General features: G+C 38.1%; 1 protein-coding gene across 7 annotated transcripts in view; it reads right to left on the bottom strand.

The window, feature by feature from the left end:
* The window catches only part of SLC4A10 (solute carrier family 4 member 10), a 178,561-nt gene that overhangs the window by 55,019 nt on the left and 97,613 nt on the right, over nt 1–25,929 (bottom strand). For all 7 annotated transcript variants that reach the window (XR_010372987.1, XM_064451464.1, XM_064451465.1 and 4 more), the window contains 3 exons: nt 23,778–23,916; nt 15,727–15,887; nt 2,802–2,990 (listed from right to left, as the gene is read on the bottom strand). Coding sequence is in view for 6 of the 7 variants with exons in the window: in XM_064451464.1 (XP_064307534.1) it covers nt 2,802–2,990; nt 15,727–15,887; nt 23,778–23,916 (489 nt within the window). In the remaining variant the exon portion in view is untranslated. The remainder of the gene's footprint in view (nt 1–2,801; nt 2,991–15,726; nt 15,888–23,777; nt 23,917–25,929) is intronic.

Raw genomic sequence — 25,929 nt, 5'->3', positions numbered from 1 at the left:
GAACTCTAGCATTTGGGTCATGCAGCAATGGCAGAAGAAAATGATCAGAAACCTCGCTGCTGCCCCTGGTCAAGCTTCTAAGGACATCAGAATTCATGAAAGCCGAGCACTTCAGTGTAGATTCCTGCATAATTTACATACCAGGTACTATGGCAATTTACCCAGGGTAAAGAAATAACAAAGAGTATGCCATAAGAGGTAGCAGTCAGTGCACCTGAAATCAGGCAGCTCCTCAGAATCATCTCTTTCCCCACTCCTTCAATCCTGGAGTACTGGGGCAATAGTTGCCACTCAAGGCCATGAGTTGGTTATCTACTGTTTTCTTGAAAAGGGAAAAAATTGTGATTCCTTTAAAAACCAAAAACTTGGACTGAAATTTCCTCGACTAAAGCTAATACTAATTTTAGTACAATTCAGGCAATAAAATAAGATTGAAATTTTTTAACATAACAGGTAATGGATGGTAAGAGGGAAACTTAAACCAACCCCTCTTTGCTTTATCGCAGAACCATCCTCTATTTTGAAGAGGTCAATGCAGGAGACTGCCTAATGTGCATTAGCACATAAAGGATGCAAGCAGAAGAGCAATGCTCCAAACTGATTAAAAGACAACTCTGTCCAAAAATACTGGGTTTGGAACTCTTCACTGTAATTTAGATAAAAAGCTGATTTACCTTTGTATAAATGTTCCTAAAATTATTTTGATTTCTATTGTTTATGGTGTGCATTTAGCTTAATTTAAATTAATATAGTGAAAGTGACTATGTGATTTTTTTTAACGAGGGGTTAGAGTGCTCTGAGGTATCTCTACAGAAGTACGTGAACTGGAATTGAGTAGTTTTTCATCTTGCAAAATTCACAGAGACAAATGAAAACTTGTAAGAATGTGTCTTCCTACTTACAGATCACTTAACCACTGAGTATAGACAATTAGTGTGTTTACCATGGACTTAGATGCTGTCCTGATCAGAATCTATTTTTCTGGGGAAGTAGACAGAGATGTGAAGGTTCCCAGAAGAAACTCAGGCAAAAGTGAGGTGTTTCTGGAGTGAATTACTGCATCGATTCCACTAACAGACACAGAAAGTTACTGAAATTGAGCCCGACACTTTCACAGGTTGCCCTGAGGGGTCTTTTCAAGGAGACCTACTGCTTGTTATACAAGATCTAGTGCGAAAAGCTTATGGAATGCAAGCTGCCATCTCACGCCCTGTGGAAACTGAGGAATAGGAACATTATAGCATTAACTTTCTTAAGTGTCTCCTGCATATTTGTTTAAAGACATCAGCATCAGCAAGAGTTGCTTACTTTTACTCTTGTGCATTCATATGCATAATCACACACATCTTAATAAATATTACTTTTTCTTACTCTTAAAATGATATTTTGGCATTATTAATATGTTTATTTAATATCCTCTTCAGATGAAATTACATGTTGCCTTTTAGGTCTGAGATACTTCCCCAGGGAAGCAGCTAGATTCAGAAGCACCGATTAAAACTTTATATGGCAATGACTGAAACAAAAGGTCCTTCTTTGAAACCAAAGTTAATCTTCATACCAACATCCCCATCTTTCCAGACCAGCTGCACTATTACTCTTTCCGCTTCTGACCTATGCCTCACTGCCCACAGCTGCCTCTTGCACCGTGCACCTTCCCTGTGCTACAGCTGTCTCCTCACTCCCCACTTCCCGGCATGACAGGGGAGCTCAGCAGGGCCCTGAACCAGAAAGGCAGCAGAAGGGATTGAGATTTCACTAAAGCTAAGGTGATTTCTGGAATAAGAGTCATTGTAGTCCAATGGTGTTCAGACAAAAATGTTGCGGGTATTGAGATGATACTGGATACAGAGGCTCAGTAATTCTGTAATGTATAATTCTAGTGAATTAATTGTAAATATTTGCAAAATTTGGCTGCAAGTTTCATAACACAGGCCTGTGTTTATGTAAACAAGGAAGGAGCAATAAGAAATGATCTTTCATTATGATTAACCTATAACAACAGTACGGCTTATAAAGGCCTCTGTAAAAGCAAGAAAGAAAAAAGTTAAGCCAATATTTTACTGTAGAACCACTCTGCAAACATGCCCTCTCATTTTCATGACCATGATTTTCCAAAAAGTGATTTTCTAAAAGAACAAGGTACAGTTCTTGTGGCATCCCTCCAACAGTATCATCTTGAAAATGTTTTTCTCATTTTCCAACCCCTCAACTTCAACTGTGAAATCTGAAGCACCAGTTGCACACTAGCTAATGTATACGCTGTCACAGACTTAGAAACTATTCCAACAATCCATTACATTTTAACTAAATAGGCCCTGGATAGTCAACATAAGTCAAAAATAGTCATATCGCATTCCTGACACTAATGGAGCATGTTCACAGTTCAGAGCAACACTGTGCAAAGACACTCATGCTCAGGCTGCAGTATCGCATAGAGTGCCTAAAGCACCATAAGTGTACTCGAGCTGGCTGCACGGGGGATAACATAACATGCCATGCCAATGACCCAGGACACAATGGCACATTAATACAACTAGCCTGCTTTCAATACCTGAGCTAGTTCCCTTGAATATCTCTGCACAGCCCTGCATTGTACAGGATAGCTGAATTTCAAATTTAAACAGGTGTGTTACCAAATGCATAAGAGGAACCACTCTCATGTAAAAGGTACCGCTTTTGCACAGTAGCTTTTCAGAGCAGGATCACGCCGAGTTCAAGCTGTGGGTACAAAGCGCATGCAATACTGAAGAGGCAGATGTTACTGAAAGCTCAGAATGCAAAATAAAGTAACGCATTACCATTTTTATCCATAGAATGGGGCTCAGACTGCTTCTTTCCAATATCAGCAAATGATCTCACAATTGGGATCCTGTTGCTCAGCTTCTTCTGGTTCTGATGGTGATGCTGTTTCAGTAGTGCCTCATGTACTCTGTGACGAACATCCTCACTGAGCTGCCCAGAACCCACCTGCTGGTCCAGAATCATATCTGAAATATATACAGAAACATAATAAAAGAGGAAGTATTTTATTTTTTAAATTGCAATAATAAGAATTAGTACTCCACAGGATTACAAATGCTAGCTATCGGTACCTTTAAAGTAACAGAATTAAATTGTTAGTTTTATCTAGAAATGTTTCAAACTCAGGAGAAAAAAAAATCAAGAAAGGATGCTAACGATGTAAAAAAGTCAATCCCTCAAAAGATACGCAGTTCCCAAATTAAGGTCACCTATGTTATTTTGAAGTCGGTCCCCAAGACTCGCACGCATAATGCATTTAAACTCAGGATTATCATGTGTATAAGACATCTTTTTTTTCCACATAACCCCCACCCTATTGGCTACAAAGGACTGGCATGCTGCAAGGAAAAAACTTTTTTATTCCCTTTAGACTTACCACTGGAGATCACAGTCTAGATCTTTATTTCTTATTACTATAATTACAATACTTTCAAGTACAATATAAAGAAATTCCAGATAAGACAATACAGGAAGATTTGCTACACTATTTGCAAATACTTAATGGGATCTCATTCTACTGCCAGATGTACATGTTCCTGCAAGAGAATCAATTACATGGAGGTGTGAGTGAAATTGATCCCCCCTGCAAAGAAATTACAACCATTTTTGCAGTCCACTGGCAGAAAATATTCTTGCATATTCATATTCAAAACGATCTGTAAATATGTGCATTATGTATTTCAAATGGGAAAGATTATTGAGAATTTTGTGGGATTTTTTAATTATTGTTATTCGGGGAAATCTTGCTAGCAACAGTAATAATGCTTAACAGAAAAAGAAAGGAAAAAAATAAATTCTGTATCAAAGCAAGTAATACAGCATTTAAGTACACACTATCCTTGTGTATCCATTGGAAGAAAAAATAGTGATAAAATAAGCTGAGTCAAAAACTTGTACTGAAAATTCAGACAGCTCATGATTCTGTGCTGGAGTCAAGATTCATATCTACCAGTAAATTCAGTGGAAAAGCAAGCAGAGCAGAAAAAATAAAAAGCAGATCCATCATCAGTAGAGACATAATTTGTCACCTCTTTGATAATTGCTAAGAGCAAGACAAAAGAAAGATATAATAAAAGGCATTAAATAATTATGCTGGTCAAAAGCAAGAGTTTAAGTGCTAACAGTCAACTGTGCATTGTATATGCATTTAGAAACCACGTTTTTCTGAAGTTCTCAATATCCACACAACAAGCCAATGTACCATATACATAGCTGCTTAAGAGCTGAACAGCAAAATACCTGCATGTTTCCCTCACTGTGAAGAGGCTACCAATAAATCTACATCTCTATGATGACACACACAGAGAAAAGACAAGGCTAGGTCCACAGAGAAATGCAGCTGCTAACAGACGCAAACATGAGAGATGTACCCACATCTCGCAATGAAGAGTGATGCAGAGGTTTTCGACATTGCCTTTGACTCTCTCCAGCAATTATATTCTGTGCATTTTAACAAGTGTTGACTAAATGGCTCACACCAGAGTAATACTGCCTGGTGGTGTATTTAAACTAATAAAACCTTTCTTCAGGGTGCTTCACCTGGCTCTGAAGGGAACGTTTATCTCCACAGTTAACTCAAACGCCACCAGGTCCATTATCTCTGCACTCTAGAAAAGCACAGTTTTTCTATTACCCTAGACTCTCATGAAACAGATAGAGAGGCACAGAAGCAAGATGTGTGACAGAAACGCAAAAGGGAAGGCAGAAGACAAGTTCAAGAGAAAGCCTTTAGTAGAATTTTTTCAGAAGGAGCCAAGAATTTGCAACTCATGAGAAAAAGAAAGCTCCAGCTCCAAGAAAAATATTAATTTTCCTGCTCAACTCTACTGCCTTTTGAGGACCTGCCTCTGCTTTGAAGATAAGTCTATCTTCCCTTTAGGTATCCTTAGTACGTGAATTTGCATGTCACCATTCCCACAACAGGCCAGTACTTTCTGTAACATGATAGGGCGTCTTCAGAGGAAAAAAAAATAAACATATAACTCAGGACATCTGTGCTAAAGCACAATTGAAACGATCCTCTCTCCCCTTCTTTTTGATTCTGCAAAAGACCAATTGTAGAAGATGCAAAAACAAAGACTACCTTCTCTGAGTTGCTCTAAGACAGAAATCAAAAGGAAGAGCTGAAAAAAAGAACTTCTCTATAACAGGCAAATTTAGGGTTGTGGTCATCACCTGGATTACAGATCAGTGGAACTCAATTTGGTATGGTGTCATTCCTGGAATCACAATATTTTCCATATAAAATATTGAAATATATTAACTGTTGAGGATGATGCCAATATTTAAGATGATCCACTTGAGGAGAGAAAATGCTAGGAAAAAGCAAATCGTATCCCTATCCTCTTCCCTGCCTAGATGCTCTGCTAAGATCATTAACAGTCACACAAGCCATGGAGTTAGTGGAAGTGCGGTGACTAACAATTCTTATTTCCTGACAAACCGAGAACGAAGTTGCTTACCTTGAGTTTTCTTTTTTTACAACAACTTCCCCTTTACTGCAGCACCTCTGCCACATGTAAAAAGGAAGATAGACTCATATTTGGAAAGAGTGAAGACATGTTTTCTTGCCTTGATACGCTCTTCCAGTTGTCATTCCTTTAATACAGACCCACTTGCAGTAGCATCTGTAGGAGTTTAAATGCAGTCAAATTACTGCCAGATTGCTGTAGTTTGACCATTTTTTCAAGACCTGAACAGATTTGAATAGTAGTAAGAAAGATTGTCTCCATCAGCACCTATCATTATAGGATTCCACTTCAGTTTCTTCCCAAGTTTTTCAACATATCATTTAAAAGACCAAGCCCCTGCAAAGTCAGTGATAACACTCCTGATTGCCAAGATAAGCTTGAAAACAAAAGCAACATGGTTAAAGTCGGAGCATAAATAGCAAACAGGAGCATTTTAAGCACCTCATTTTCAAAACAGACTACTTCCTTATTCCTGTGAGAAGAAGAACCTACGTGCTCCCACCAGTTGAAGCTGCACCTACTTTTCAAAGCCGTGTTTTTCACTTTTGTATCTAGACCACATGGCCATTTCTCCAAACTCCATATGACAAAACAGAGTAAAAACTACAGAGCTTAAACTTCACAGCACTATATCTCAGCTACATTCCTGTTTAACAACAGAGACTCTCCAGGGTTTCTATGCTCAGCACCAAAGGTTTGGGGTTTTTCTTTGGTGCTGTTTTAAAGAATTTTCCTCTTGAATGGCTTTTTAAATTCTGCAGAGCCCCCTTCTAGCCAGAGACACAGCTTACCATTAGATTTTTCAAGGATGCTTCACAACCATATGGAGCTTTCAGCAAGATGCAATGTGTGGAATATCCACCAGCATAGTGTTACCCATTCTATTAATTGCTCACACCATACCATTTCTGCTGACATGAGGAACACTGAAGTAGGATGTTTCTTCAGTAAGGAATCTTGATTCATACTGGGACCATGAAATCATTTTTCAAGCTGTTAAAAGACAGACATTCTTCCTACCCCGGTTGTTTAAAAAGGTTCAAAGAAACTTGGGGTTCTGTATCATTTCAAGATGTTTTTTCCACTCACACTCAGTTACAACACATCATTTACATAAAATTGATTTTGTGAGTAAATGGGAGCAATGTGAGTACTTGAACAAGCTATTGTAGTAACTCAAATATAACTCCTCATCACCTGTGAACAATTTACCCAGGCTGTGAATTAGAGCATCAGGGGTGCAGACACTTCAAATTAGTTCAAATGCAGTGCAGCTCATGCGTTGCCCAGCATAGCAAACTGCACCTGTCCTACCTCTAGGGTTGGCAAGGATGCAGAAGGAGGCTGCTGCTTCCACTCACTCTGGAAATGTCTATTACACACTGCAGCTTTGTACAGAGACATGTGGCCAGATCCACGTGGAGCCATCCCAGGTCCAAGCAAACGAGCAATAAGGAGACACTCAGTTGTGGCCACAGCTTGTTCCCCATTGCTCCAGGTTCACAGCATGCCCATCACCTCGTGTACAATACTACATGAAACTCCCAGGTGAAACATGGAATAAATCTATAGAAGGTATATTGCATTTGCACCAAAATACCTGTGAAGTCCAAAAAGAAATTACTAGCATGTACGCAGGCTAAACTGGGCCTGACTTTTGCAGTGGTCAGTACAGAGTAGAAAACTTTTTATTTTTTTTTAAGCTGTGTACCAGATGAAATAAAAGTTTTGAATTGCTGGGCTCATATTCCCCTGATACAGGTTGGCACTGAGTTTACAGCAGAAGAAACTAAACTCAGTATATACCAGCAAAGTTGCCAGTATTTACACCTCTCAATCTTCCAAATTTTATAACTGTGCAACTGCAGGACAAAATGAGATTTATGACAAAAAATAGAACACATGGGCTTTTGTGTGTGTCATGATTGCAGTGACAGCTGACTACAAAACCTAATTTAAAAGCCAAGGCTTGTTTGGTTCGTGTTTGTTTTCTGTCCCTTAAAGACAGGAGAAGAAAGCACAAGCAACCCTAAAAAACAGTGCTTTATAGAAGACATTCAGATGAAATGCTGTCCTTTATCTTAACCTCTCTCTAATAGGAACCCAAATATACACTTCCCTAGTGAATTAGGCACTAGGAGCAACAGAAAACTAACAGTTAGGATTCTTGGGCTGCATTTGTGAACAAGACTCATCTACAGTGTTAACAATGGCAATTATAAACAAGCTATCTAAGCCAAAGGATTTAGCCTGCTCATCCAAGGAGGCAGGGCGTTCCAATGCACTAAGAGATGAATTCTATTTCCAGCTCTACCTGAAATTATTTCTCAGCTGAATTGCTTGAAGAGGAAAGACAGAGAGGGGAAAATATCTGCTTTTTAAAGTAACAGCATGCAATTTTACTGAGGAACAAGAACAAGCATTTCACAAAACTGTAAATAGTTGAGACAAGGCTAAAATGTCTGGCTTCCAGCTCGGAGAGAAAGCACAGTTTTAAGTCAGAGCTATGCTAACATGCCACAGTGGGTGCCACCAAAAGAAGAATGGAGACCTCATAAAACAATATATTTTGCATCTCTAAACAGAACAAGAGCCATGAGTGACATTGGTTCTGTCTCTACACACAAAATGAAAGCTGAGATTGACTTGTGCGATCTAAAAAATTCCCAGATTTGTGGCCAACATGGGAAAACACAGAACAATAAACAAACAAACAAACAAACAAGCCATGCTGCTTAGAAGTTGGTACCAGATTTACAATTTACCCAGACAAAGCAACAAAACCTGACAGAGGTTTCTCTGTAGAGGTAATCACCCCAGGGTAAGCTGTAAATAAAGCAAAGAAATGCAAAAAGTAAGTGAGAAAGAAAAGCTGAACAAAAGGCCGGCGTAGGGTCAGAGAAGCAGATTGCTCACAGGCAACCCATGCTTTCTTACAGTGTTTGCAATAAAAATTAAATTTACCACAAAAGCACTGTCAGAAACGTAACACGAGTGTCACAGCTGAAACAAAGGGTCCAGTGAAATAAAATATAAACTGGAGCCAGTTTTAATATACCATTACTACGGAGAAATATCCCTTGAAGCAAACAAAGGTAAAAGAAGACTTGTTCAGATTGAAAGCTTAACATCATATTACTGAAATCAATAAAACTGCACACTTGGGATGTAATGCCCTGAGTTGCTGAGCACGGAGTCCAGTGACCTCAATCACAAGATTAAGCTGTTACAGAGATTGAAAATTTGATCATGAGGAACATACGAAAGACTGCTTAGGAAAAAACAGTCAGATCTCTGGATTGGAAAGCATGGGAATATTTCAAATTTAATTTAAAAAATAAACCATTATTATATTTAAGTTATTTAAATTAAACAGGGCTATCAAATATTTCAAACGTGCAAGTTGCCAAAGCACCACTGTGCAATGCTGAGGCCACAGTTTATACATGACAAGGTTTGATATTTGTTCACAGTACACTCTGCGCAACTACAAGAAAATGCCAGATCTGTGATTCATGTTGTAAAGAAAGTATTGCCATTAAAAGCTGGACCGAACAGTTTTTGAACCAAACAACAGAAAATGGCATCATATGTTAAATAGAAGAACCTTTTGGGTTCACTCAGTGGTTACAATCAAAAAACCAGATGGTAATCTGAGAATCTACAAGGTTTCAAAGGAGCTAAATGAAAATATCAAAAGAGAACATTTTCATCTGCCAACTTGAACAACACACTGAAGCTGCTCTCTAATGGTGCAGCCAGATTCTGGCAAATACCTCCCCAAGAGACAAGTTCCAAAATAAATTGTTTTGATTACATAGATTTTTCAGACATCCTTTTAGCATATGTTCTATACAGAAGTGATCGATAAAATATTACCACACTGAATGTTCAAAGGAATTCCTTGTGCATGGAGTGCTAGCTTACTGATAGGGGAGCCACTGCAAAGACATATGAAAAAAGAATGTCACATACTGAAAATAGTAATACAAACCCCTAAAATATGTTTAATAAAAATGCATTTTAAATAGAATAAAGTTCAGCAGAAGGCTTGAGCTCTTTTCAAGGGAAAAATTAAATCCATCTTACACAATTTAAGAACAATTTTAGAAACTTTGCGAATGAACATGCCGCTTCGCTGCATGATGACAACATTGGAAATTCACCTCAGAAGTCTCTATTATAGTAAGATATTGCCTGTGGATTCAGCATCATAGGTATGAATAAGCTCTTTATCAACAAAGGAAATTGGGTGCCTGTCCGAAGAAATTTACAGTCTTGTAGATCAAGTCATTTTGTAATAAGTCAGAGTTGGAATGAAAAAGAATCTAATAAAGAATGGACATGCTGGAAGACAGGATGATTTAAAAATTCTCACCACATGACTGGTGCCAAAATGTTTTTATGCAGAACTATCAGAGTTTCCAGGGATGAAATACAAAATGTTCTGAAAGCCATGCAAACAGTATAAAGGATATTTTTCATCTCTAGATTCTACCACAAGCCCATTAAGGTCTTAAAACATAAATAATAAACTTTAATAAAATAAACGTTCAAAAGCTAAGTGCTGAGAGTTTAATGCTTTAGTGAACAAGTGTCCATAGATTAAAAGCCTTGACTAAAACAAACAGAAATTCTTTGTCTCCGTTTAGCAATGAAGATGAAGTATACTTCTTTCAAGGATACAAAGACTGGCACTGCATTTACAGACATATAATTTGATATTGGAATAGCCCAGATAGCAAGACATTGCCAACAAATCCACAACACACATCTCTCCCTAACAAAGTCATAAGGCAAGTAAAAAGAAAGTACATGTGCACAATTAATTTATTTGTTCTCAAAAGATATGATGCACTATAGTAATGCAGTAAAATTATCAACAGATGCATTAAAAAACAAAACCCAAAGTAATAACCTATGAATCAGTTAATTTAGGAGTGCCACTTAAGACCACAGGGTACAATCTGTTTTTGCAAATTCTCCTACATGTGGTATGCGCAGTACCACTGAAAAGAACAACCAAAAGTGACCATCAGGATCACTGGACTAGCCTGGCATGAGAATGGCTAGCAAGCAAAATAAGAGTTAAATGTGGAAAAAAATTGAGGACAACAGGTGAGAGCAATGAATTATTTAGATTCTAAAGTGTCAGGACTGCCAGATACAACTGGAATACATATGAACTCCAGGGTTAAAATAATGTTTTCATTATATAGCACATGGTAAGTACAACTGTAATTACCAACAGTGAATAGCAACTGAGTAGACCACACAAGTAAGAATCTCCTGAGACATGCAAGTTCTTGTCTAATCTTCAGGTCCAGCAGTCATTTATACATAAAAAAAGCAGCTTGCCATATTATTTGGAATGATCAAAATTCTAACATACCTAGGACACTTATGTTGGTGGCGTGCTTGTCATCACTACTACTAAAGTCTTTCCTCCTCCCAGCTCTGCCTGATGTGTGCCACACTCTTTGTAACGTTTTGTAAGCACCAGAAAGCCGGAAGTACATATGTAGTATCACAGTACCAAATTACAAAGGAACTTGATGGAGGAAGAGGAAAACAACACCACAAATAATAATAATCGAGATAGCAAATGGAATAGCAACTGGGGGGGGGGAGATCTCTGCAAAGAAGCCTGACACAGAATGTGGGTAATTTATAGCATGATTCACTTGTCAGAACAACCTGCTGCAAAGTCATTTATAAAAAAAAATTACCTCATTGCTTATGGAATCTGCAGAAGGGGAAAAAAAATCCTCTCTCAAAGACAAAGCAAGACCCATGCAAACTTTATCATGTGTCAGATCACCTTATCAGAAAGAGATGCCTACCAGTTTGAACAAATAAAACAATAAATGGAATACACCCACAGCTGCCATAGCAGCAGGTACTTTCAAAGTAAAAAGCTTTACTAATCAACAAATCAAGATATCCCAGAAGCAGCACTGATTCAAAATAGCATTACGGTAACTCATCAAATTCTCTACTGAAGGACAACTTACATCTATGATGAGTTTCCAAACAAAATTAGTGTTATAAATGCTGGAATTCTTGGACACATTAGCTAAACAAACAAACAAAAATGACTACAACTAACTAAGGATTATGACATTATAAACATGAATTCAGTGTGGTCTCACTATACAGTATCTTCCAAAACCAGAAAAAAAGGGAAGTTTACTGAAGTTATTTTTATTGTGCTAATCCTTACTTTTTTACCTACTTAAATAAAAACAATTCTGGAAGGGATCTCTTAGCCGACTACAGAAGTTGTTGAGTGATTTTTTGATCAAAAATTTCAAGCTTGAGTTTGAAAACCCTGGTGTGCTATTTAAGCAAAAAGAGCAATAAAAGAACATCAAGCAGCTGACCTAAATATGTCTTGATTAAAAAAAAAAATAATAATAAAGCAGCATACTGATAAACACCTTTATTCTTTCAAATCAAGTGCTTTTTATTCTTCACATTTATCTTTCATTATTACCAGGACAAGTTTTGAAGCTATGATTCAGCCCATGATTCATGGGAGAATCAGATCTCGGCACAGAGTAGAAACCCACACAAGTTTCTGCAGATTTGGGTTAATGATATCTTGCATCAGTTTGACATAAACAATTTGGGAAAGGTAAATGCAAAAGGCAGTTACCACTAGCTGCACCAATCTTAATTTCACTGTTAAATAGATCCCACTGAACAATATCTCCCTTACCTGACAAATGAAAATAACAAAAAAAACAATTTTATCTGTCCTTACATAGACGTACATATCACCCATAACGCAGTTTTCTTGATAATCTTTAGTGATAGAAAATTTTCCTCTCTGCCAATTGAACCTTTACCTAAACAAAAGTTTTCTGTTTTTATTTGTGTATTTTACATTTTCTGTTAACGTGCTACTTCGCCTGTGACAAGGCAATAAAAAAGCCCCAACAACCACTCACATGTCATGTCTCTGAGCATGTGCTCTTTTCCCAATTTACATCTTTCACAACACGTTTGATCTTCAAGCGAAGTTTACAGTATGGGGAATACAATAAATCTAATATGATATTTGTATGGAATACCAATGTATTGTATAATTTTTATAAAATATCAAACATATGATTTACAGGTACAGCACCATTTTCAGGAAGGTTGTGAAATACAGTAAGGTAGTGTATCGGGTCTGGCTGAGATGGAGTTAACTTTCCCCATAGCAGCCCTCATAGTGCTGTGTTTCGTACTGATAGCTAGAAAGGTCTTGGTAACACACCAGCATTTTGGCTACTGCTGAGGAGTGCTCCACAGCATCAAGGTGGAGAAGGCAGACTTCCTGAATGCCTTCTTTGCCTCAGTCTTTACTGCTAAGGGTGGCCCTCAGGCATCTCAGCCCCGAGAAGAGAGAAAAAATATCAAGAAAGGAAGATTTCCCCCTGGCTGAGAAGGACTGGGTCAGAGATCACCTATGCAAACTGAATCCTCGCAAATCCATGGGCCCCGATGGGACGCACCTGCTAGTGCTAAGGGAGCTGGGGGATGTTCTTGCTGAGCCACTCTCCATCATCTTTGAAAGGTCATGGAGGACAGGAGAGGTGCCTGAGGACTGGAGGAGAGCAAACGTCACTCCAATCTTCAAAAAGGGCAAGAAGGAGGACCTGGGGAACTATAGGCCATTCAGCCTCACCTCCATCCCCAGAAAGGTGATGGAGCAGTTCATCCTGGAGGTCATCTCCAGGCATGTAGAGGACAAGAAGGTTATCAGAAACAGTCAACATGGATTCACCAAGAGAATATCATGCTTGCTCAAGCAGTTCCACATCCTTCTTAAACTGGGGGACCCAAAACTGGACACAGAACTTCAAATGTGGTCTCACTAGGGCACAGTAGAGGGGGAGGATAACCTCTCTCAATCTGCTGGCAACACTCCTTTTAGTGCAGCCCAGGGTACCGTTGGCCTTCTTGGCCACAAGGGCACAGTGCTGGCTCATGGTCAGCTTGCTGTCCACCAGCACTCCCGGGTCCTTCTCAACAGAGCCGCTTTCCAGTAGTTCAGCCCCCAGCCTGTACTGGTGCAAGGGGTTGTTCCTCCCCAGGTGCAGGACCTTGCATTGGCTCTTGTTGAATTTCATGCAAATATATTAGATACCTAATATAATAAATATCTAAAGGGTGTGTGTCAGGATGATGGGACTGGACTCTTTTCAATAGTGCCCAATGACAGGACAAGGGGCAATGGGCACAACTTGGAACACAGGAAGTTCTACCTCAATATGAGGAAAAACTTCTTTCCTGTGAGGGTTCCTGCTAGAGCAGTGGCACAGGCTGCCCAGGGAGGCTGTGGAGTCTCCTTCCCTGGAGACATTCAAAACCCACCTGGACGCGTTCCTGTGGCCCCTGCTCTGGGTGTGCCTGCTCAAGCAGGGGGGTTGGACAAGAAGATCTCCAGTGGTTCCTTCCAACACCCCTAATATTCTTTGATTCTGTAAGGCTGTCTCTCCAACATTCCTCCCTCACCAATAGGCAGGGGGTGGGCAAGATCTTGGATGGAGCCAGGACAGCTGACCCAAACTGACCAAAGGGATATCATATACCGTATGACATCTGCTCAGCAATAAAAGCTGGGGGGGCTGGGGGGGTGGGTGTGTCTCATCATTAAGATATTTGCCTTCTGGAGCAACCGCCACTTGTCCTGAAGCCCTACTTCCTGGGAAGTATGTGGACATCACCTGCTGATGGGAAGCAGAGAAGAAATCTTTTGTTTTCCTTTGCTTCCAAGCACAGCCTGTGCTTTTGCTTTATTAATATGCCTTTATCTTGATCTACGAGTCTTTCTTCCACCTTATTTTCTCCCCCCTTTCCACCCTGCTGATGAGGGGAGTGACAGAAGGGCTTGGTGGGTACCTGGCATCCAGCCAAGGTCAATCCGCCACAGGTAAAACTTTTAAGTAGAAGTAAGATGTGCAAGGAGGCTGGTCCAATAACCATCATGAGCATGAGACTAGCCCTTACTAAGGGTAGATAAACAGAAAATTAAAGACCCCAGATTATAAAATAGTACAGCCAATTGCTCTGTGTCTTCTCTGCTGGAAGGGACAGAGATATTTAAACAACAAGAGCAAGGACGCAGCACCAGAAACTCTCTAGAGCACATGAGCCCTTGGACTGGGTGTTATCATTTTAATGATAAGTTTACAGTCTAATGTAAATATATTTACATTACAATACCTATATTATCCCTGTCTTGATAGACTAAAGAAACTTACTTAATCTTCAGTTAGTTCTTGTCTACAAACAAATGTATTTATAAATTATCTAATTCAAATTAGCTGCTGTATTTGAGGAGAGAAAGAAATGTACCAGACTGTACTGCGTGATTCTAGCACAGCCATGCAACCCTTGTAGTTTTAAGACTCCTTAAGGCTGTGCATTACAGGTCTGTACATACAGCCCCCAACAACCTGCTTTATTACAGTAACAAATGCGCTACCAAAAAAAAAGTCCCCTGCAGTAACTAGTTATAGCCTTTATGGGAAACACCAGGAATGCAGAAAATGGCATTCAGTCTCAATCTCACTTATCCTTTAGGGAGACAAAACTCATCTATCATGTTCTCTTGCTTTCTGCTTCTCCTGTTCCCACAAGCTCTAGAATTGCAACTGACAAACACACCTTCAGTGGAAAAAATGCACTAAACTTTAGTTTAGGAAGTCACTGCATCTTAAAAATTTCGAAAAACTTACACTTTAATATTATTGTTCTTTATTTCATTCTCAACTCAAAGACACATCTTTAAACTGGTGTGTTTTCACGTTACATAATTATGATTAATACTTCCCTATACTTTAACTTTTTTTAAACTAGATTTTCTGCACTTAGCATAGCAATAGATTCAGTTTGTGGAACTTAGCACACCCGTCATTCACAACATGAGATGGCACAGCAGGAGCAGAGAACATGCCAGTTCTAATGAAATATATCCAAACTGTCCTCTCTGCTCCATCTTAATTTTCTTCTTTACATAAATATTGATTCTGAAAATAGCAATGTCCATACAAAAAACATAAATATTTACCAGTTGTGTCAGACATAAGATTCTTTTCTAATATACTGAGTAAAATATTTCCTAGGAGTTTCTAAACTGAACTGATTATTACGCATTAGCTTTCTTCTAAGCAATATTGTAAGCACTTGATTTTTATTATTAATTTTCATAACCAATAAACGGAACACCAACACATACCCGCTATTTCTTCTATGGAGTTAGCTCTCATGTCCAGAAGAACTGTGCCATTGAGGATACAGCTTCTCAGCTCAAACAAGCTATGAAGTGACAGTGTGGCAACATATGGTTTGCTCCACCTCTCTCCACCATCCTCTACATCTTCTTCAAACTTCAGCCACCTGCGCAAACAATGAATTTTAAAACTCCTCTGTGTATAAGAAATGAAACATAAATTACTTCCATGGATATTGCAAAATCACTATTAAACATGTCTTTGGATTTCATTTTATTCTGTCTTCATAGGAAATATGACAAACTTCCCTTGCCTGCTTCTTCCCATATAATGCCATATTATACCATTTTTTAAGATAAATTCTCACCACAGAGATTAAAAGAGAAGCGTATTAAGTAATCATTATTGTACTTTACAAAAACTTTGAGTAATTCTTTGGCATACAATGATACTTCTATGATAGAATAACAAGTAGTGTGTAAAGGCTAGAGGAGAAGAATTTGTAGTAAAGAAGAAAAGCTATACACAGTGAGAAGCCAGGAGAAAACTTTCCCCATTTAGTCTTCACTTTGGACTAAACACAACAAAGAGGAGACATTTTTATTTAAAGTAAATATACCAACATATTCAGACTTTACAGAATCCATCCATTACCACCATAACCTTTATGAACTTTGTTAAACTTGTTAGTTACTTAACTGCACTAAGCTACTCATAAAGGCAGTAAAACATTATACAAAATTTAGGATATTTTCCATTTAAAAGTCCAGTCAACTAAAATGAAAAACCTCACAGGCACATACATGCACACACAAGCAATGTGTAAACACTTGCGAATGGTCTTTCAAGCCCCAAAATATGGGCCTTACTCAGGCAAAACAGCTATGGGAATGACATGAAACAGCACTTTAGAATCCAGCAACTACATCATACCTCACTATTTTGAGTCTCATTTGCCTGTTCTCAGGTTCAGTGTAAATCTGGAGAGACTTCAGCAAAGTAAAAGGACACGTGAAACTGGCATAAGAGGATCAAGTCTTTTGTTACTAGCAGCTGGATGAACTTTATTGCACAACTTTGTAATTGGTTACTGATAAAAATGACGGTAAAAATGTTAAAAGAATAATAAACAAACAAACAAACAAGAAGGGAAAAGTCTGTTGACATATGCAAACGTTGTTTTAAATTAAAGTTATTAAGTCTTTCAAGCATACACAGCTATTGCTGCGTGGAGCAAGGCAGCCTGCCAGCTTGGCAAGGTTTGAACAGCTGCAGCCACAGCAGAAGCCTCTGTCACTTGACTCAACAGCACTCAGCTATTTTGTATGGACCAGACAGCACAGAAGTCAAGCTGAGCTTCACACCTTGACAGCACCTTCACGCCTATTGCCGGACAGCTTGGAAACACAGAGCCTTATGACCTCTAAAGCTGAGCAATTTCCAGATTCACCAAGCCTCGCAGACTAGTAACACAACAAACAGAGCTGTCTTCTGTTCCTGGCCTACCTGCCTAGCTCTCCTCCTACCTGTAAAATATGCCTGTGTACTCATATTGTAGATACTTTCCTCCTTTCAGTCCCTGTGTACCAGATTCTTCCCCTTCTGATGCCATCCTGCGAGCAGCCACCACTTCAGTGACCCACTCATCACCAGCATATCTGCCCCCTTCCTGATGTATTCCATCTCTTCCAACTGTACCAGCTGCTTCCTAATCACTCTCCCGTTATTTACATACACAATTTGCCTCCAGCTCCTTGGCTCCTCCAAAATCTCCAACCTCCTGTGTCTAGTCCTCTCCTCCTCTTTGTACTTAAAGATTTTTCCCTCCATCTCCTCTGTGCTGGCCAGTTTCCATATGTCATCTTTGCCCATGAGACCTCCTCTCCATCAGAGTTCTGTTCTCTACTCCCTTCATTGCAATCTCTCTTCTCTTCCCAGCCTACCCAGACTAACTTTACCTTTTCATTCTTACAGAGAAGCAGCAAGAAAGACACAGCACACACAAAAATTTGCTTCTACAGAGCTAAACCATGAAATTTGCATATGCAAATGAGGTTTTACAACTAGATTTTCAAAACAACGTCCAAATGGACATCAGACACAAATTAGCACACCCCACTCCCACCAAATTCAAAGTCATGGTTTGAAAGGGTGAACTACAGTAACTCAGGCAAGTTACCAAGAAGCATATGAGAAGGAAAAGCAAGTTATTTTGCAGTTGCACTTAAACTCTGTAAGAAGAGGCTGCATATAGCTTACTCATGGTGCTCAGGTTTCCAAGATAAAAATATGCTAGACCTATTTGTGGCCATAGCATCACAAGCATGGCACATTAATTGTCCTGCTTAAACTACTGTCTCCTAAGGCTCTGCAAAATATCTACATTTTTATCTTCTCACGCCTCTGATTTTGTGCATGTGCACAAAATGTGCATGTGCATTTCTAATCTCTTTAGGAGTTTTGTAAGATTACGATCGTTGTACTTGGGTATTCCAAATTATTTCTGATGTACCATCAACTTGTTTTATGTTGACTCAAAAAAAGATTAAAAATCATGCTACATATATCCTAAAAACACTGTTCCAAGCATAGATTCTTACAGAATCTCATCAGAAGCCTCATACTGTCATTACCTTCTGTTCATGTAAATAGCCTTCAACATTGTTTATCTAATTATACTTCTGCAGTCTGTCCTTGATATTACCTATTTGGAACATACTGACCAGTTCTGAACAGATTTTAAATGAGTGGTAAAAGACAAACATGTTCTTAAAGCTTTCATTAATAGAGGTGACTGGACAGAGGCAGGCTCATAACCAGAGCTCATAACTTGCTAGGGACTCATAGACAAGAAAAGTGTAAATCATTAGAACACCTTTAATTAGAGTTTATGGGGTCAATCAGACATCAAAGTTTACACACGACATAAAAATCCAAGGAAACTATTGCTACTGCTCAAATAATCATACTTGCTCGTGATCGTCTCCATCTGAGTTTCTAACAATCTGAAGAGTATAATCCTATGGGTTGCATCCAATTTCCTACTGTTACTAAAACTTATGTGTTTAAACACACTATCATACATTGTTACTTAATGAGCCAACAGGCTAGTACATAAACATAAATCATACCCAGCTGAGAGAATTTTACATTTGGAATAAGCTTCTATTTTTATTTCAATAAGCATTACATGAGTTTACTCGTCTCATCATGTTTATCACCTTCTATCTTTTCAGAATTATTCCTCTGTTAAGTCAGATAATCTTTATTTAACATATCAAATGAGAAACAGCAGCAGAAAACATAAACCAAACAAATCTCTGATCTTACGCAGTCGTTCAATTCTAAGTGTTCAAGTGGTTTTAAAAATCATAATACCATTTTAACAACCCCCTGACGTTATGTACAAGATTCAAGGATAGAAACAGCTTTGAAATCCAAATTCAGGCATGGATGCCAAGTTTTCCAATTTTCTACTCTTTTTAGTTTCTCAGAGAAAAAGACAAATTTTAATACACTTACTTGCAGTATAATCCCTTAAATTGATATGGTTGATAAATAAAAGCCATTCATAATTTCCCAGAGAACAACGCCAACCCCATTTGTATAATAAGTTCATGTGTCACAGGTATCCCATGTGTTTGGCATATATTTAGAGCTATCTTAGTTGTGTCTGATCACACAGAGGAGCAGCTTCATTTGTATGGTTTTCTTTTACTGGTAAAGACTAGCACAGGTATTTCAATAATAGAGTTTAGATCCTTTGCTAGCATACTTGCTGGAACAAAACATGCCAACAGAAGTTTCAGCAAGGTATGTTACTAGAAGAAAAATATTACTCAGAGGTGTGTGTGTACATACGCACACATACATATGTTACGTCGCCTAAAGTCGTCTCCGTTGATTTTTCAGGAGTCAATAAAAGAGTGTGAACACTTCACTGTAGACTCAGTTACAACATTTTCATGCACAATATGAATTGGGTGAGTTGAACATGATCTATTATAGTCTGTTACGTCTGCAGCAGAGAGCTGGGGCACTTACAACCCACTCAAGAGTCAATGTTATTAATGCAATCTTACAATCCATATAAATTCCCACATGAGCTTTTTGCCTGCCTACCCTGACTGGAAAATGAACCAAAGTAAATAAGCATGTCAGAAACAATGCAGAAGTGACAAACCTAAGTTTTTTGAGACCTAGTTTCTTTGAATGAAAGTTTTGATCCAGGGGAGATGCATTTTCACTTCATATTCTTAGTTTTTCCCTAGTACATCCATTTTCTAGTCACTATTAACAATGGACAGAGGTTTATTTTCATAACTGTGCTCTTTCATTAAAACTCAAGCGTGAACACTTTCCTGTTGGTTCCAAAGTGTCTTTCTATTTTCCTCCTTCCTACATATTCTTTTCTGTTCCAGAAACATAGTGAAATTCTCCTGAAATTTTCATTTGATATTAGCAGATAAATGAGTTCCAGCAGTTTGGGTAAAACCTGCTAAAAATCAGGCACTATTTCCAGCCATGACTACAAGCAGCTATTAGGATAGATTTGAACACGAATTGCTTTCCTAATCGCTGAAGTTTGCAACTATACTATTGTGTGTAAAAAATAAGCCCAACTGTTATGCCTCAGTGTGCTTCTCCACAAACTTACTGGAAATATTTTTTGGGGTAGAAACTATACATCATACATTCTCTACATACTTGTACAGCTGAGCCACATACACAAACATTGCATTAATATGACAGATTGATTTTAAAAGGTACGCATGTCTTCTGGCTTGAAATCAATTAATGAGGAAAAAATTAATTCATTTTATCACCATATCAACATAACTAAGTTATTCCATTCTGCTCAATAATTCCATGGATGGGATAGCCTAAATCAGATCTTTGAATGGAATAGGCTGAAACAACAGTGTACTTTCTTTCTCCTACTAATTAATCTGGAGGAATGCTTTTGCTCATGAGAACGGTTATGGAAACTGGAGAATGGCAAACCTTGGAGTCTCCTAACTGCTGAGGGAAAAAAAAGGATCAAAAAAAAGTCTAGAAAAGGACTTGTTCTTCCAAACAAATGAAACAGGAATAGAGGAGATTTACCTAAGGAACACCAAGCTTCAGTCAAATCTTATCCATGGCTCCCTTTGATATGTTACTATTTTGATCAACCAAGAACAAAATGTCTCAAACAGCTTTACACAGTTTGCTAAAGATATTTTTAAGAAATTTTAAGGCTGAACTGTGCATGCATTTTCAATCAAACTGAAAACATAAAGATATAGATTTACTGCATCAGAGTCAGCCCAACACTTCAGTCCATGCAAAGCTTGGCGCAATGAATATAGAACGACTTAGTGCCATCAGTCTCGTTAAACACAATTAATGACCGAGTCCTCCTCTGTATCACTTGCATTTAAATTCATCTACCTGGAATTATGTCCAAAGCTAGACAATAAAATTTACAGATACTTCCAGTGGCATTTTCCACACAGATGGAAAACATACAATAAGGCTGAAACAGCAACAAATCCAGGGTATATCCTCTTCATACCACACTTTTAATCAAATCAGTATTTCTGAAGTACTGAACCAACCATCAATATTGTAAATGATCCATTGTATTAGTTTCTATGATCTTGCGTATTAAACACCATATCTCATTTCTATTACTCAAAGTCACCTTATTCTTTGTGTATGATATTGTTGTCTATTTCTAGAGTAACAATACCTCCTAATTTCTTATCATCAGCAAGTTTCATTACTACATCCTGGGTTTTGTCATTCAAATTTTGCCATTTGCTAAGACTAATTCTTCAGAAGTTAGTTGTCACTACCTTCCACACTAATAGTTTAATCTTTCAGCATGACCTGCTGTACCTCTGCAACTAGTTTCTTACCCACTAATATAATTTTTACACTAAAAGAACTCAAGTAATAAATTCCCACTGCTGCATCATATCAAATAGATGACCAAAAAAATTAGATCCACTGTTTTTTCTTTGTCAGAAAACCAAAAATCAGTTATCTGATTAAACAGCATCATTAAGTTAGTCTGACATGATATACCATTGTACTGCATTTTATACAATTTTCCACTTAGCTTCAAGTCTATAATTATTCTTTCCTTCAAACATTGTTCTAAGCCTTGCATAGCTCTGAAATGTTACTATCAGGCCTCTGTTCATTCTGACCATTTTTATCCTTTCTTGAATAGCATTGCTGTGTTTGCTATAGTACAACCACCCACCTGATAGATTCACAGAAAGACAGGATTTACCGAACCCATGAAATATACCTTCTTTCAGCTTTCTTATTTGCACAGATAAAGCACTATGACTCCTGCCTTCATTTTTCATTTGGTCATTTTACTGCCATCTCGTCCTCTTCTAAAAGCCAGCCAACCCATGTCAAATGCTGCCTGACATTTTTGTATCCAAACTAAAAAAGATCATTTATCTTGACCAGTTCTTTCTGCATGGCAGCTCCACTCTTTCTTTGCTTTCATCGTATTTCTAAAGCTACAGAAATTTTTACTATTAGCTATTATACTTCACTCTTGTATTTTCCGAGTTCCAAAAATAAGTTTTCTCGGCTGTTTTTTCCTGTCCTTCTTCAACAGTCTCAGCTCGTTTCTCTTAAACATTTTTGATTCTTTAGTTCCCAAATGGCAATTGGAAAGGCTGTACATACAGATAGATTAATCTAAATATAAGTTTCTTTATTTCACCTATTCCAGTCAAATTCAATCTGGGTTAAGTATTTATGTTAATAACAACTGTTATAATTTTTCAAAAACATAATTCTTTGATGATTTGCAAAGGAATTTTCTTTAGTTGTACTAGAGAAGCTGCTATTTCCCTGCTTAAAAATAACATAAACCACGGTGATTTTTATTTTTAATCACAAGAGAAGCTAATACCCTTCCTAGAAAAGGTCCTATATATTCCTAATCAGTATGAGAACACTGCAGATGATTAACTTGATTAGATTTTCTCTCTCTGAATATTAATAAGACTATTTAAGAACACTACTACACTCATTTTGCAGCATAATCCCCATATGAGAATTTTCTACATGTAAAGATCTATATTTAGCATCTGTCTATGCCTCCTATGCACACATAAAGGAAGGGAAGGTCACAGAAAATTCTGTCACCCTCTGGGAAAGCAGGAATTTGCAGTAAAATTAAAGGTAAAGCTAACAGCCATATTCATGCCGAACAGACCACATACATAGTTCCCCACAAAATCCCTTCTGAAATACCACAATTTTTATCCTACTGACACCAAAGATGTGGTCCACATCTACACCACTGAGGAACACTGTCAACAAATACTGGAAGGGAAAGAGAGAATTAAGGTTCTAAGATGAAAAATGAAGCAAGGCTTGCTGGGAAATTTCAAGTCTTAATGAAACTAAGCAAGCCATCTCTGTTTCGGTGCTAAAGGAAACAAACATGCAAAAAATGCAAAAACAACCCCCATGTTCTGCTTCAATATTAATTTTTTCAGCAGAAATGCACTCTAAACAGTCTTTCACAGTAATTTTGTGAAAACAAAATAATCCAACATTGAATATTCAAAGTCTCAAAATCAACTGTTCATTGATATTTAGACTATGTAAAAGTGTTATAGCTCCAAAAGTAATCTCATTCCTGGCTTTAATTTTTTTATAAGGGTAATTTGATTAGTTTCTTGAGGATTCAAGTAGAATATGCAGTTTGAAAGTTTCTTAAAATGATGAGCTAAAATATTAATAAAACCAGTAATTTTTAATTCATAAATATATGTATGTATGTTATGCTTACTTTGATTTTTTACCCTCAATATTCATTCTGACCTATATTTCATAAATCCAGATGAAAACATTTGGCAGTGGGAAACAACAAATGCTGCAGTAATACTAGCAGTCTAAGGATTAAAATTATGGTGTTATTTAAGCTTTATATCCAAAACCTGTTTGAGAGTTTGCCACAGCTTTAAAATCATTCCTCAATACACCAGCAACCAATACCTACAAATAATTTTTAAAAACTCATGAAGAAACTCACCTTGCTGTCTCCCTCCACTCCGCATCCTCTCCTTCACGCCAACAAATTTCATCAAGCTCAGTAAAGAGATCATGAGGAATGTGTTCTTCATCATCATCTTCTGTTCCGAGAATAAACTGCACCCTTTGTGATGGGGTATCTGGGGAAAAATAAAAATATAAGTCTAGAATACCAATCTTTTTGCTCTGAGCAAGCATCTAAAATTTCATGAGATTATCCAGACTCTTTCTTCCATATAACTTACTGTAACACAGAAAACATGTTTATAGTTATGCTGTAAGAACATTTATAGACCAACACCTTCAGAGTGAGATCTCTTTATTTACTGTAGTTGTCTAGCCTGCTAATTGAACAAACTCATCTAAAGATAGAAAGTGATGTACAAGAATAGTGACTATCAGAAGCTGGAATGGTATCTCACAGAAAAAAAGTCAGCACAGATAGCAGCGCAGATAGAGCTGATAAGAAGACTTTTACTCTGGTGTTACAAAAACTACTTTGCCACATCATAAGTCTAAATCTACAGATCCAGCTCAGCTCACAATGCTGGTGTACTAAACGTGTGTTCTTTGTTTCACCTAGCAGGAGAAAGAAAGCAAAGGAAACATCTCTAACGTCAATATACAACGGGGAACACTGAACAGAATACATCACTATCCACACCTACCATCTCCTGGCCCTTTGTAAACTGTTTCTGCATGGTTAGGCTGTTCCAGATGAACGAGTTGTTCACCTGTCCCAACATCCTGTTTTATACTTCCTTTCTCTGTCTTCCCTTTACATTCCTATTACCAGTTATTTTTCTTCACAACCTTTTAGTGCAGACCACTAAATATATTTTGGAGAATTACTATTCCTTTTTTTGTATCGCTCAGGAAATTTCCAGAAGTCATAGAGCACCTTAATGTATTATTCAGTGTTCATAATTCAAATGTTGTAAGTCTTAAAGAAAAAGAAAAAATCCTATTTGCTTATTTAAATGCAAATCTCAAATGGACAAACTCTGGATGAAACCCAGCCTCTGTAGAAATACATAGTTATGTTTTCTGCTAATGTATTTTAGACTTCTGAGAGGAACCAGAAGTCCTTTGTGAGAGCTGATAGAGGCCTGGCTGCCAGTAAAGCAAAAAAATTATTATCCAGCAGAACAGCTCAGCGATTCTTTGAACACTGTCTAAATGAAGTTCTGTTTCATGACCATCTTTGTAAGACAAGCTACAGTATTTTTCATCTATCAGTGAAGAGCATCACTGCATAGGATCCTCAAGCTCTCTGAATTTTGGAAAAACTGAGATTATAGTACTTATCAAATGCCAGTTAAAGAGTGAATACAACAGTGATCAAAAATAATTAAATGGGCCGCTGATACAGGAGATTAATTTTAGCGGTAAAGACACCTTTTTGATAGTAGTAGTAATCTTGTTATAGCAATGAAACAAAGACAATATATGGCAGTTTTCACTTGAGGTCTATTTGCTTAAACAGGGTGTAAACATACAGTATGGTCAAGTCTACTTCACAAAGCAAGGAAATGAAACCCAGGAAGAAGTATGGGAGAGGAAGGAGATAGATATGAACTCAGGCACCTACTAAGCTCTAGAGAATGGAAGAACTGCAACAGGACAGCTAAGGGGAAAGAAATTACTTTTGGTGGTTGGTGTCCACTACAGGCTGCCTGATCAAGGGGAGCCTACTGACAAAGCCTTCTTCCTCCAACTCCAGGAGGCTTGGTGCTCACAGGCTCTCACCCTACTGGGGGACTTCAACCACCCCGACATCTGATGGAAAAGTAGCACAACGAGCTGTAGGCAATCCAGGAAATTCCTAGAATGCACCGAGGATAACTTCTTGAGCCAGGTAATAGACAGCCCTATCCAAGGGGATACAATACTAGACCTGATGGTCACGAATGCAAGTGAGCTCATCGATGACATCAAGATTGGAGGCAGCCTGGGCTGGACAGATCACACACTGGTAAGTTTGCACTCCTGAGGGATACGGGAAAAGCGAGGAGTACAGTCAAGACCCTAAATTTTAGGAAAGCAGACTTCAAGCTCTTCAAGGATCTAGTCAGCAGGACCCCTGGGAAACAGTCCTCAGGAGCAAAGGAACAGAAGAGAGCTGGCAGATCTTTCAGGACGCGTTCCATACA

Source organism: Phalacrocorax carbo, chromosome 5 (assembly GCF_963921805.1).
Source record: "Phalacrocorax carbo chromosome 5, bPhaCar2.1, whole genome shotgun sequence".
In the NCBI taxonomy this organism is placed as follows: Eukaryota; Metazoa; Chordata; class Aves; order Suliformes; family Phalacrocoracidae; genus Phalacrocorax; species Phalacrocorax carbo.
Note: the sequence above shows the minus strand (reverse complement) of the source record. Positions and strands in the feature narration are given on the sequence as shown.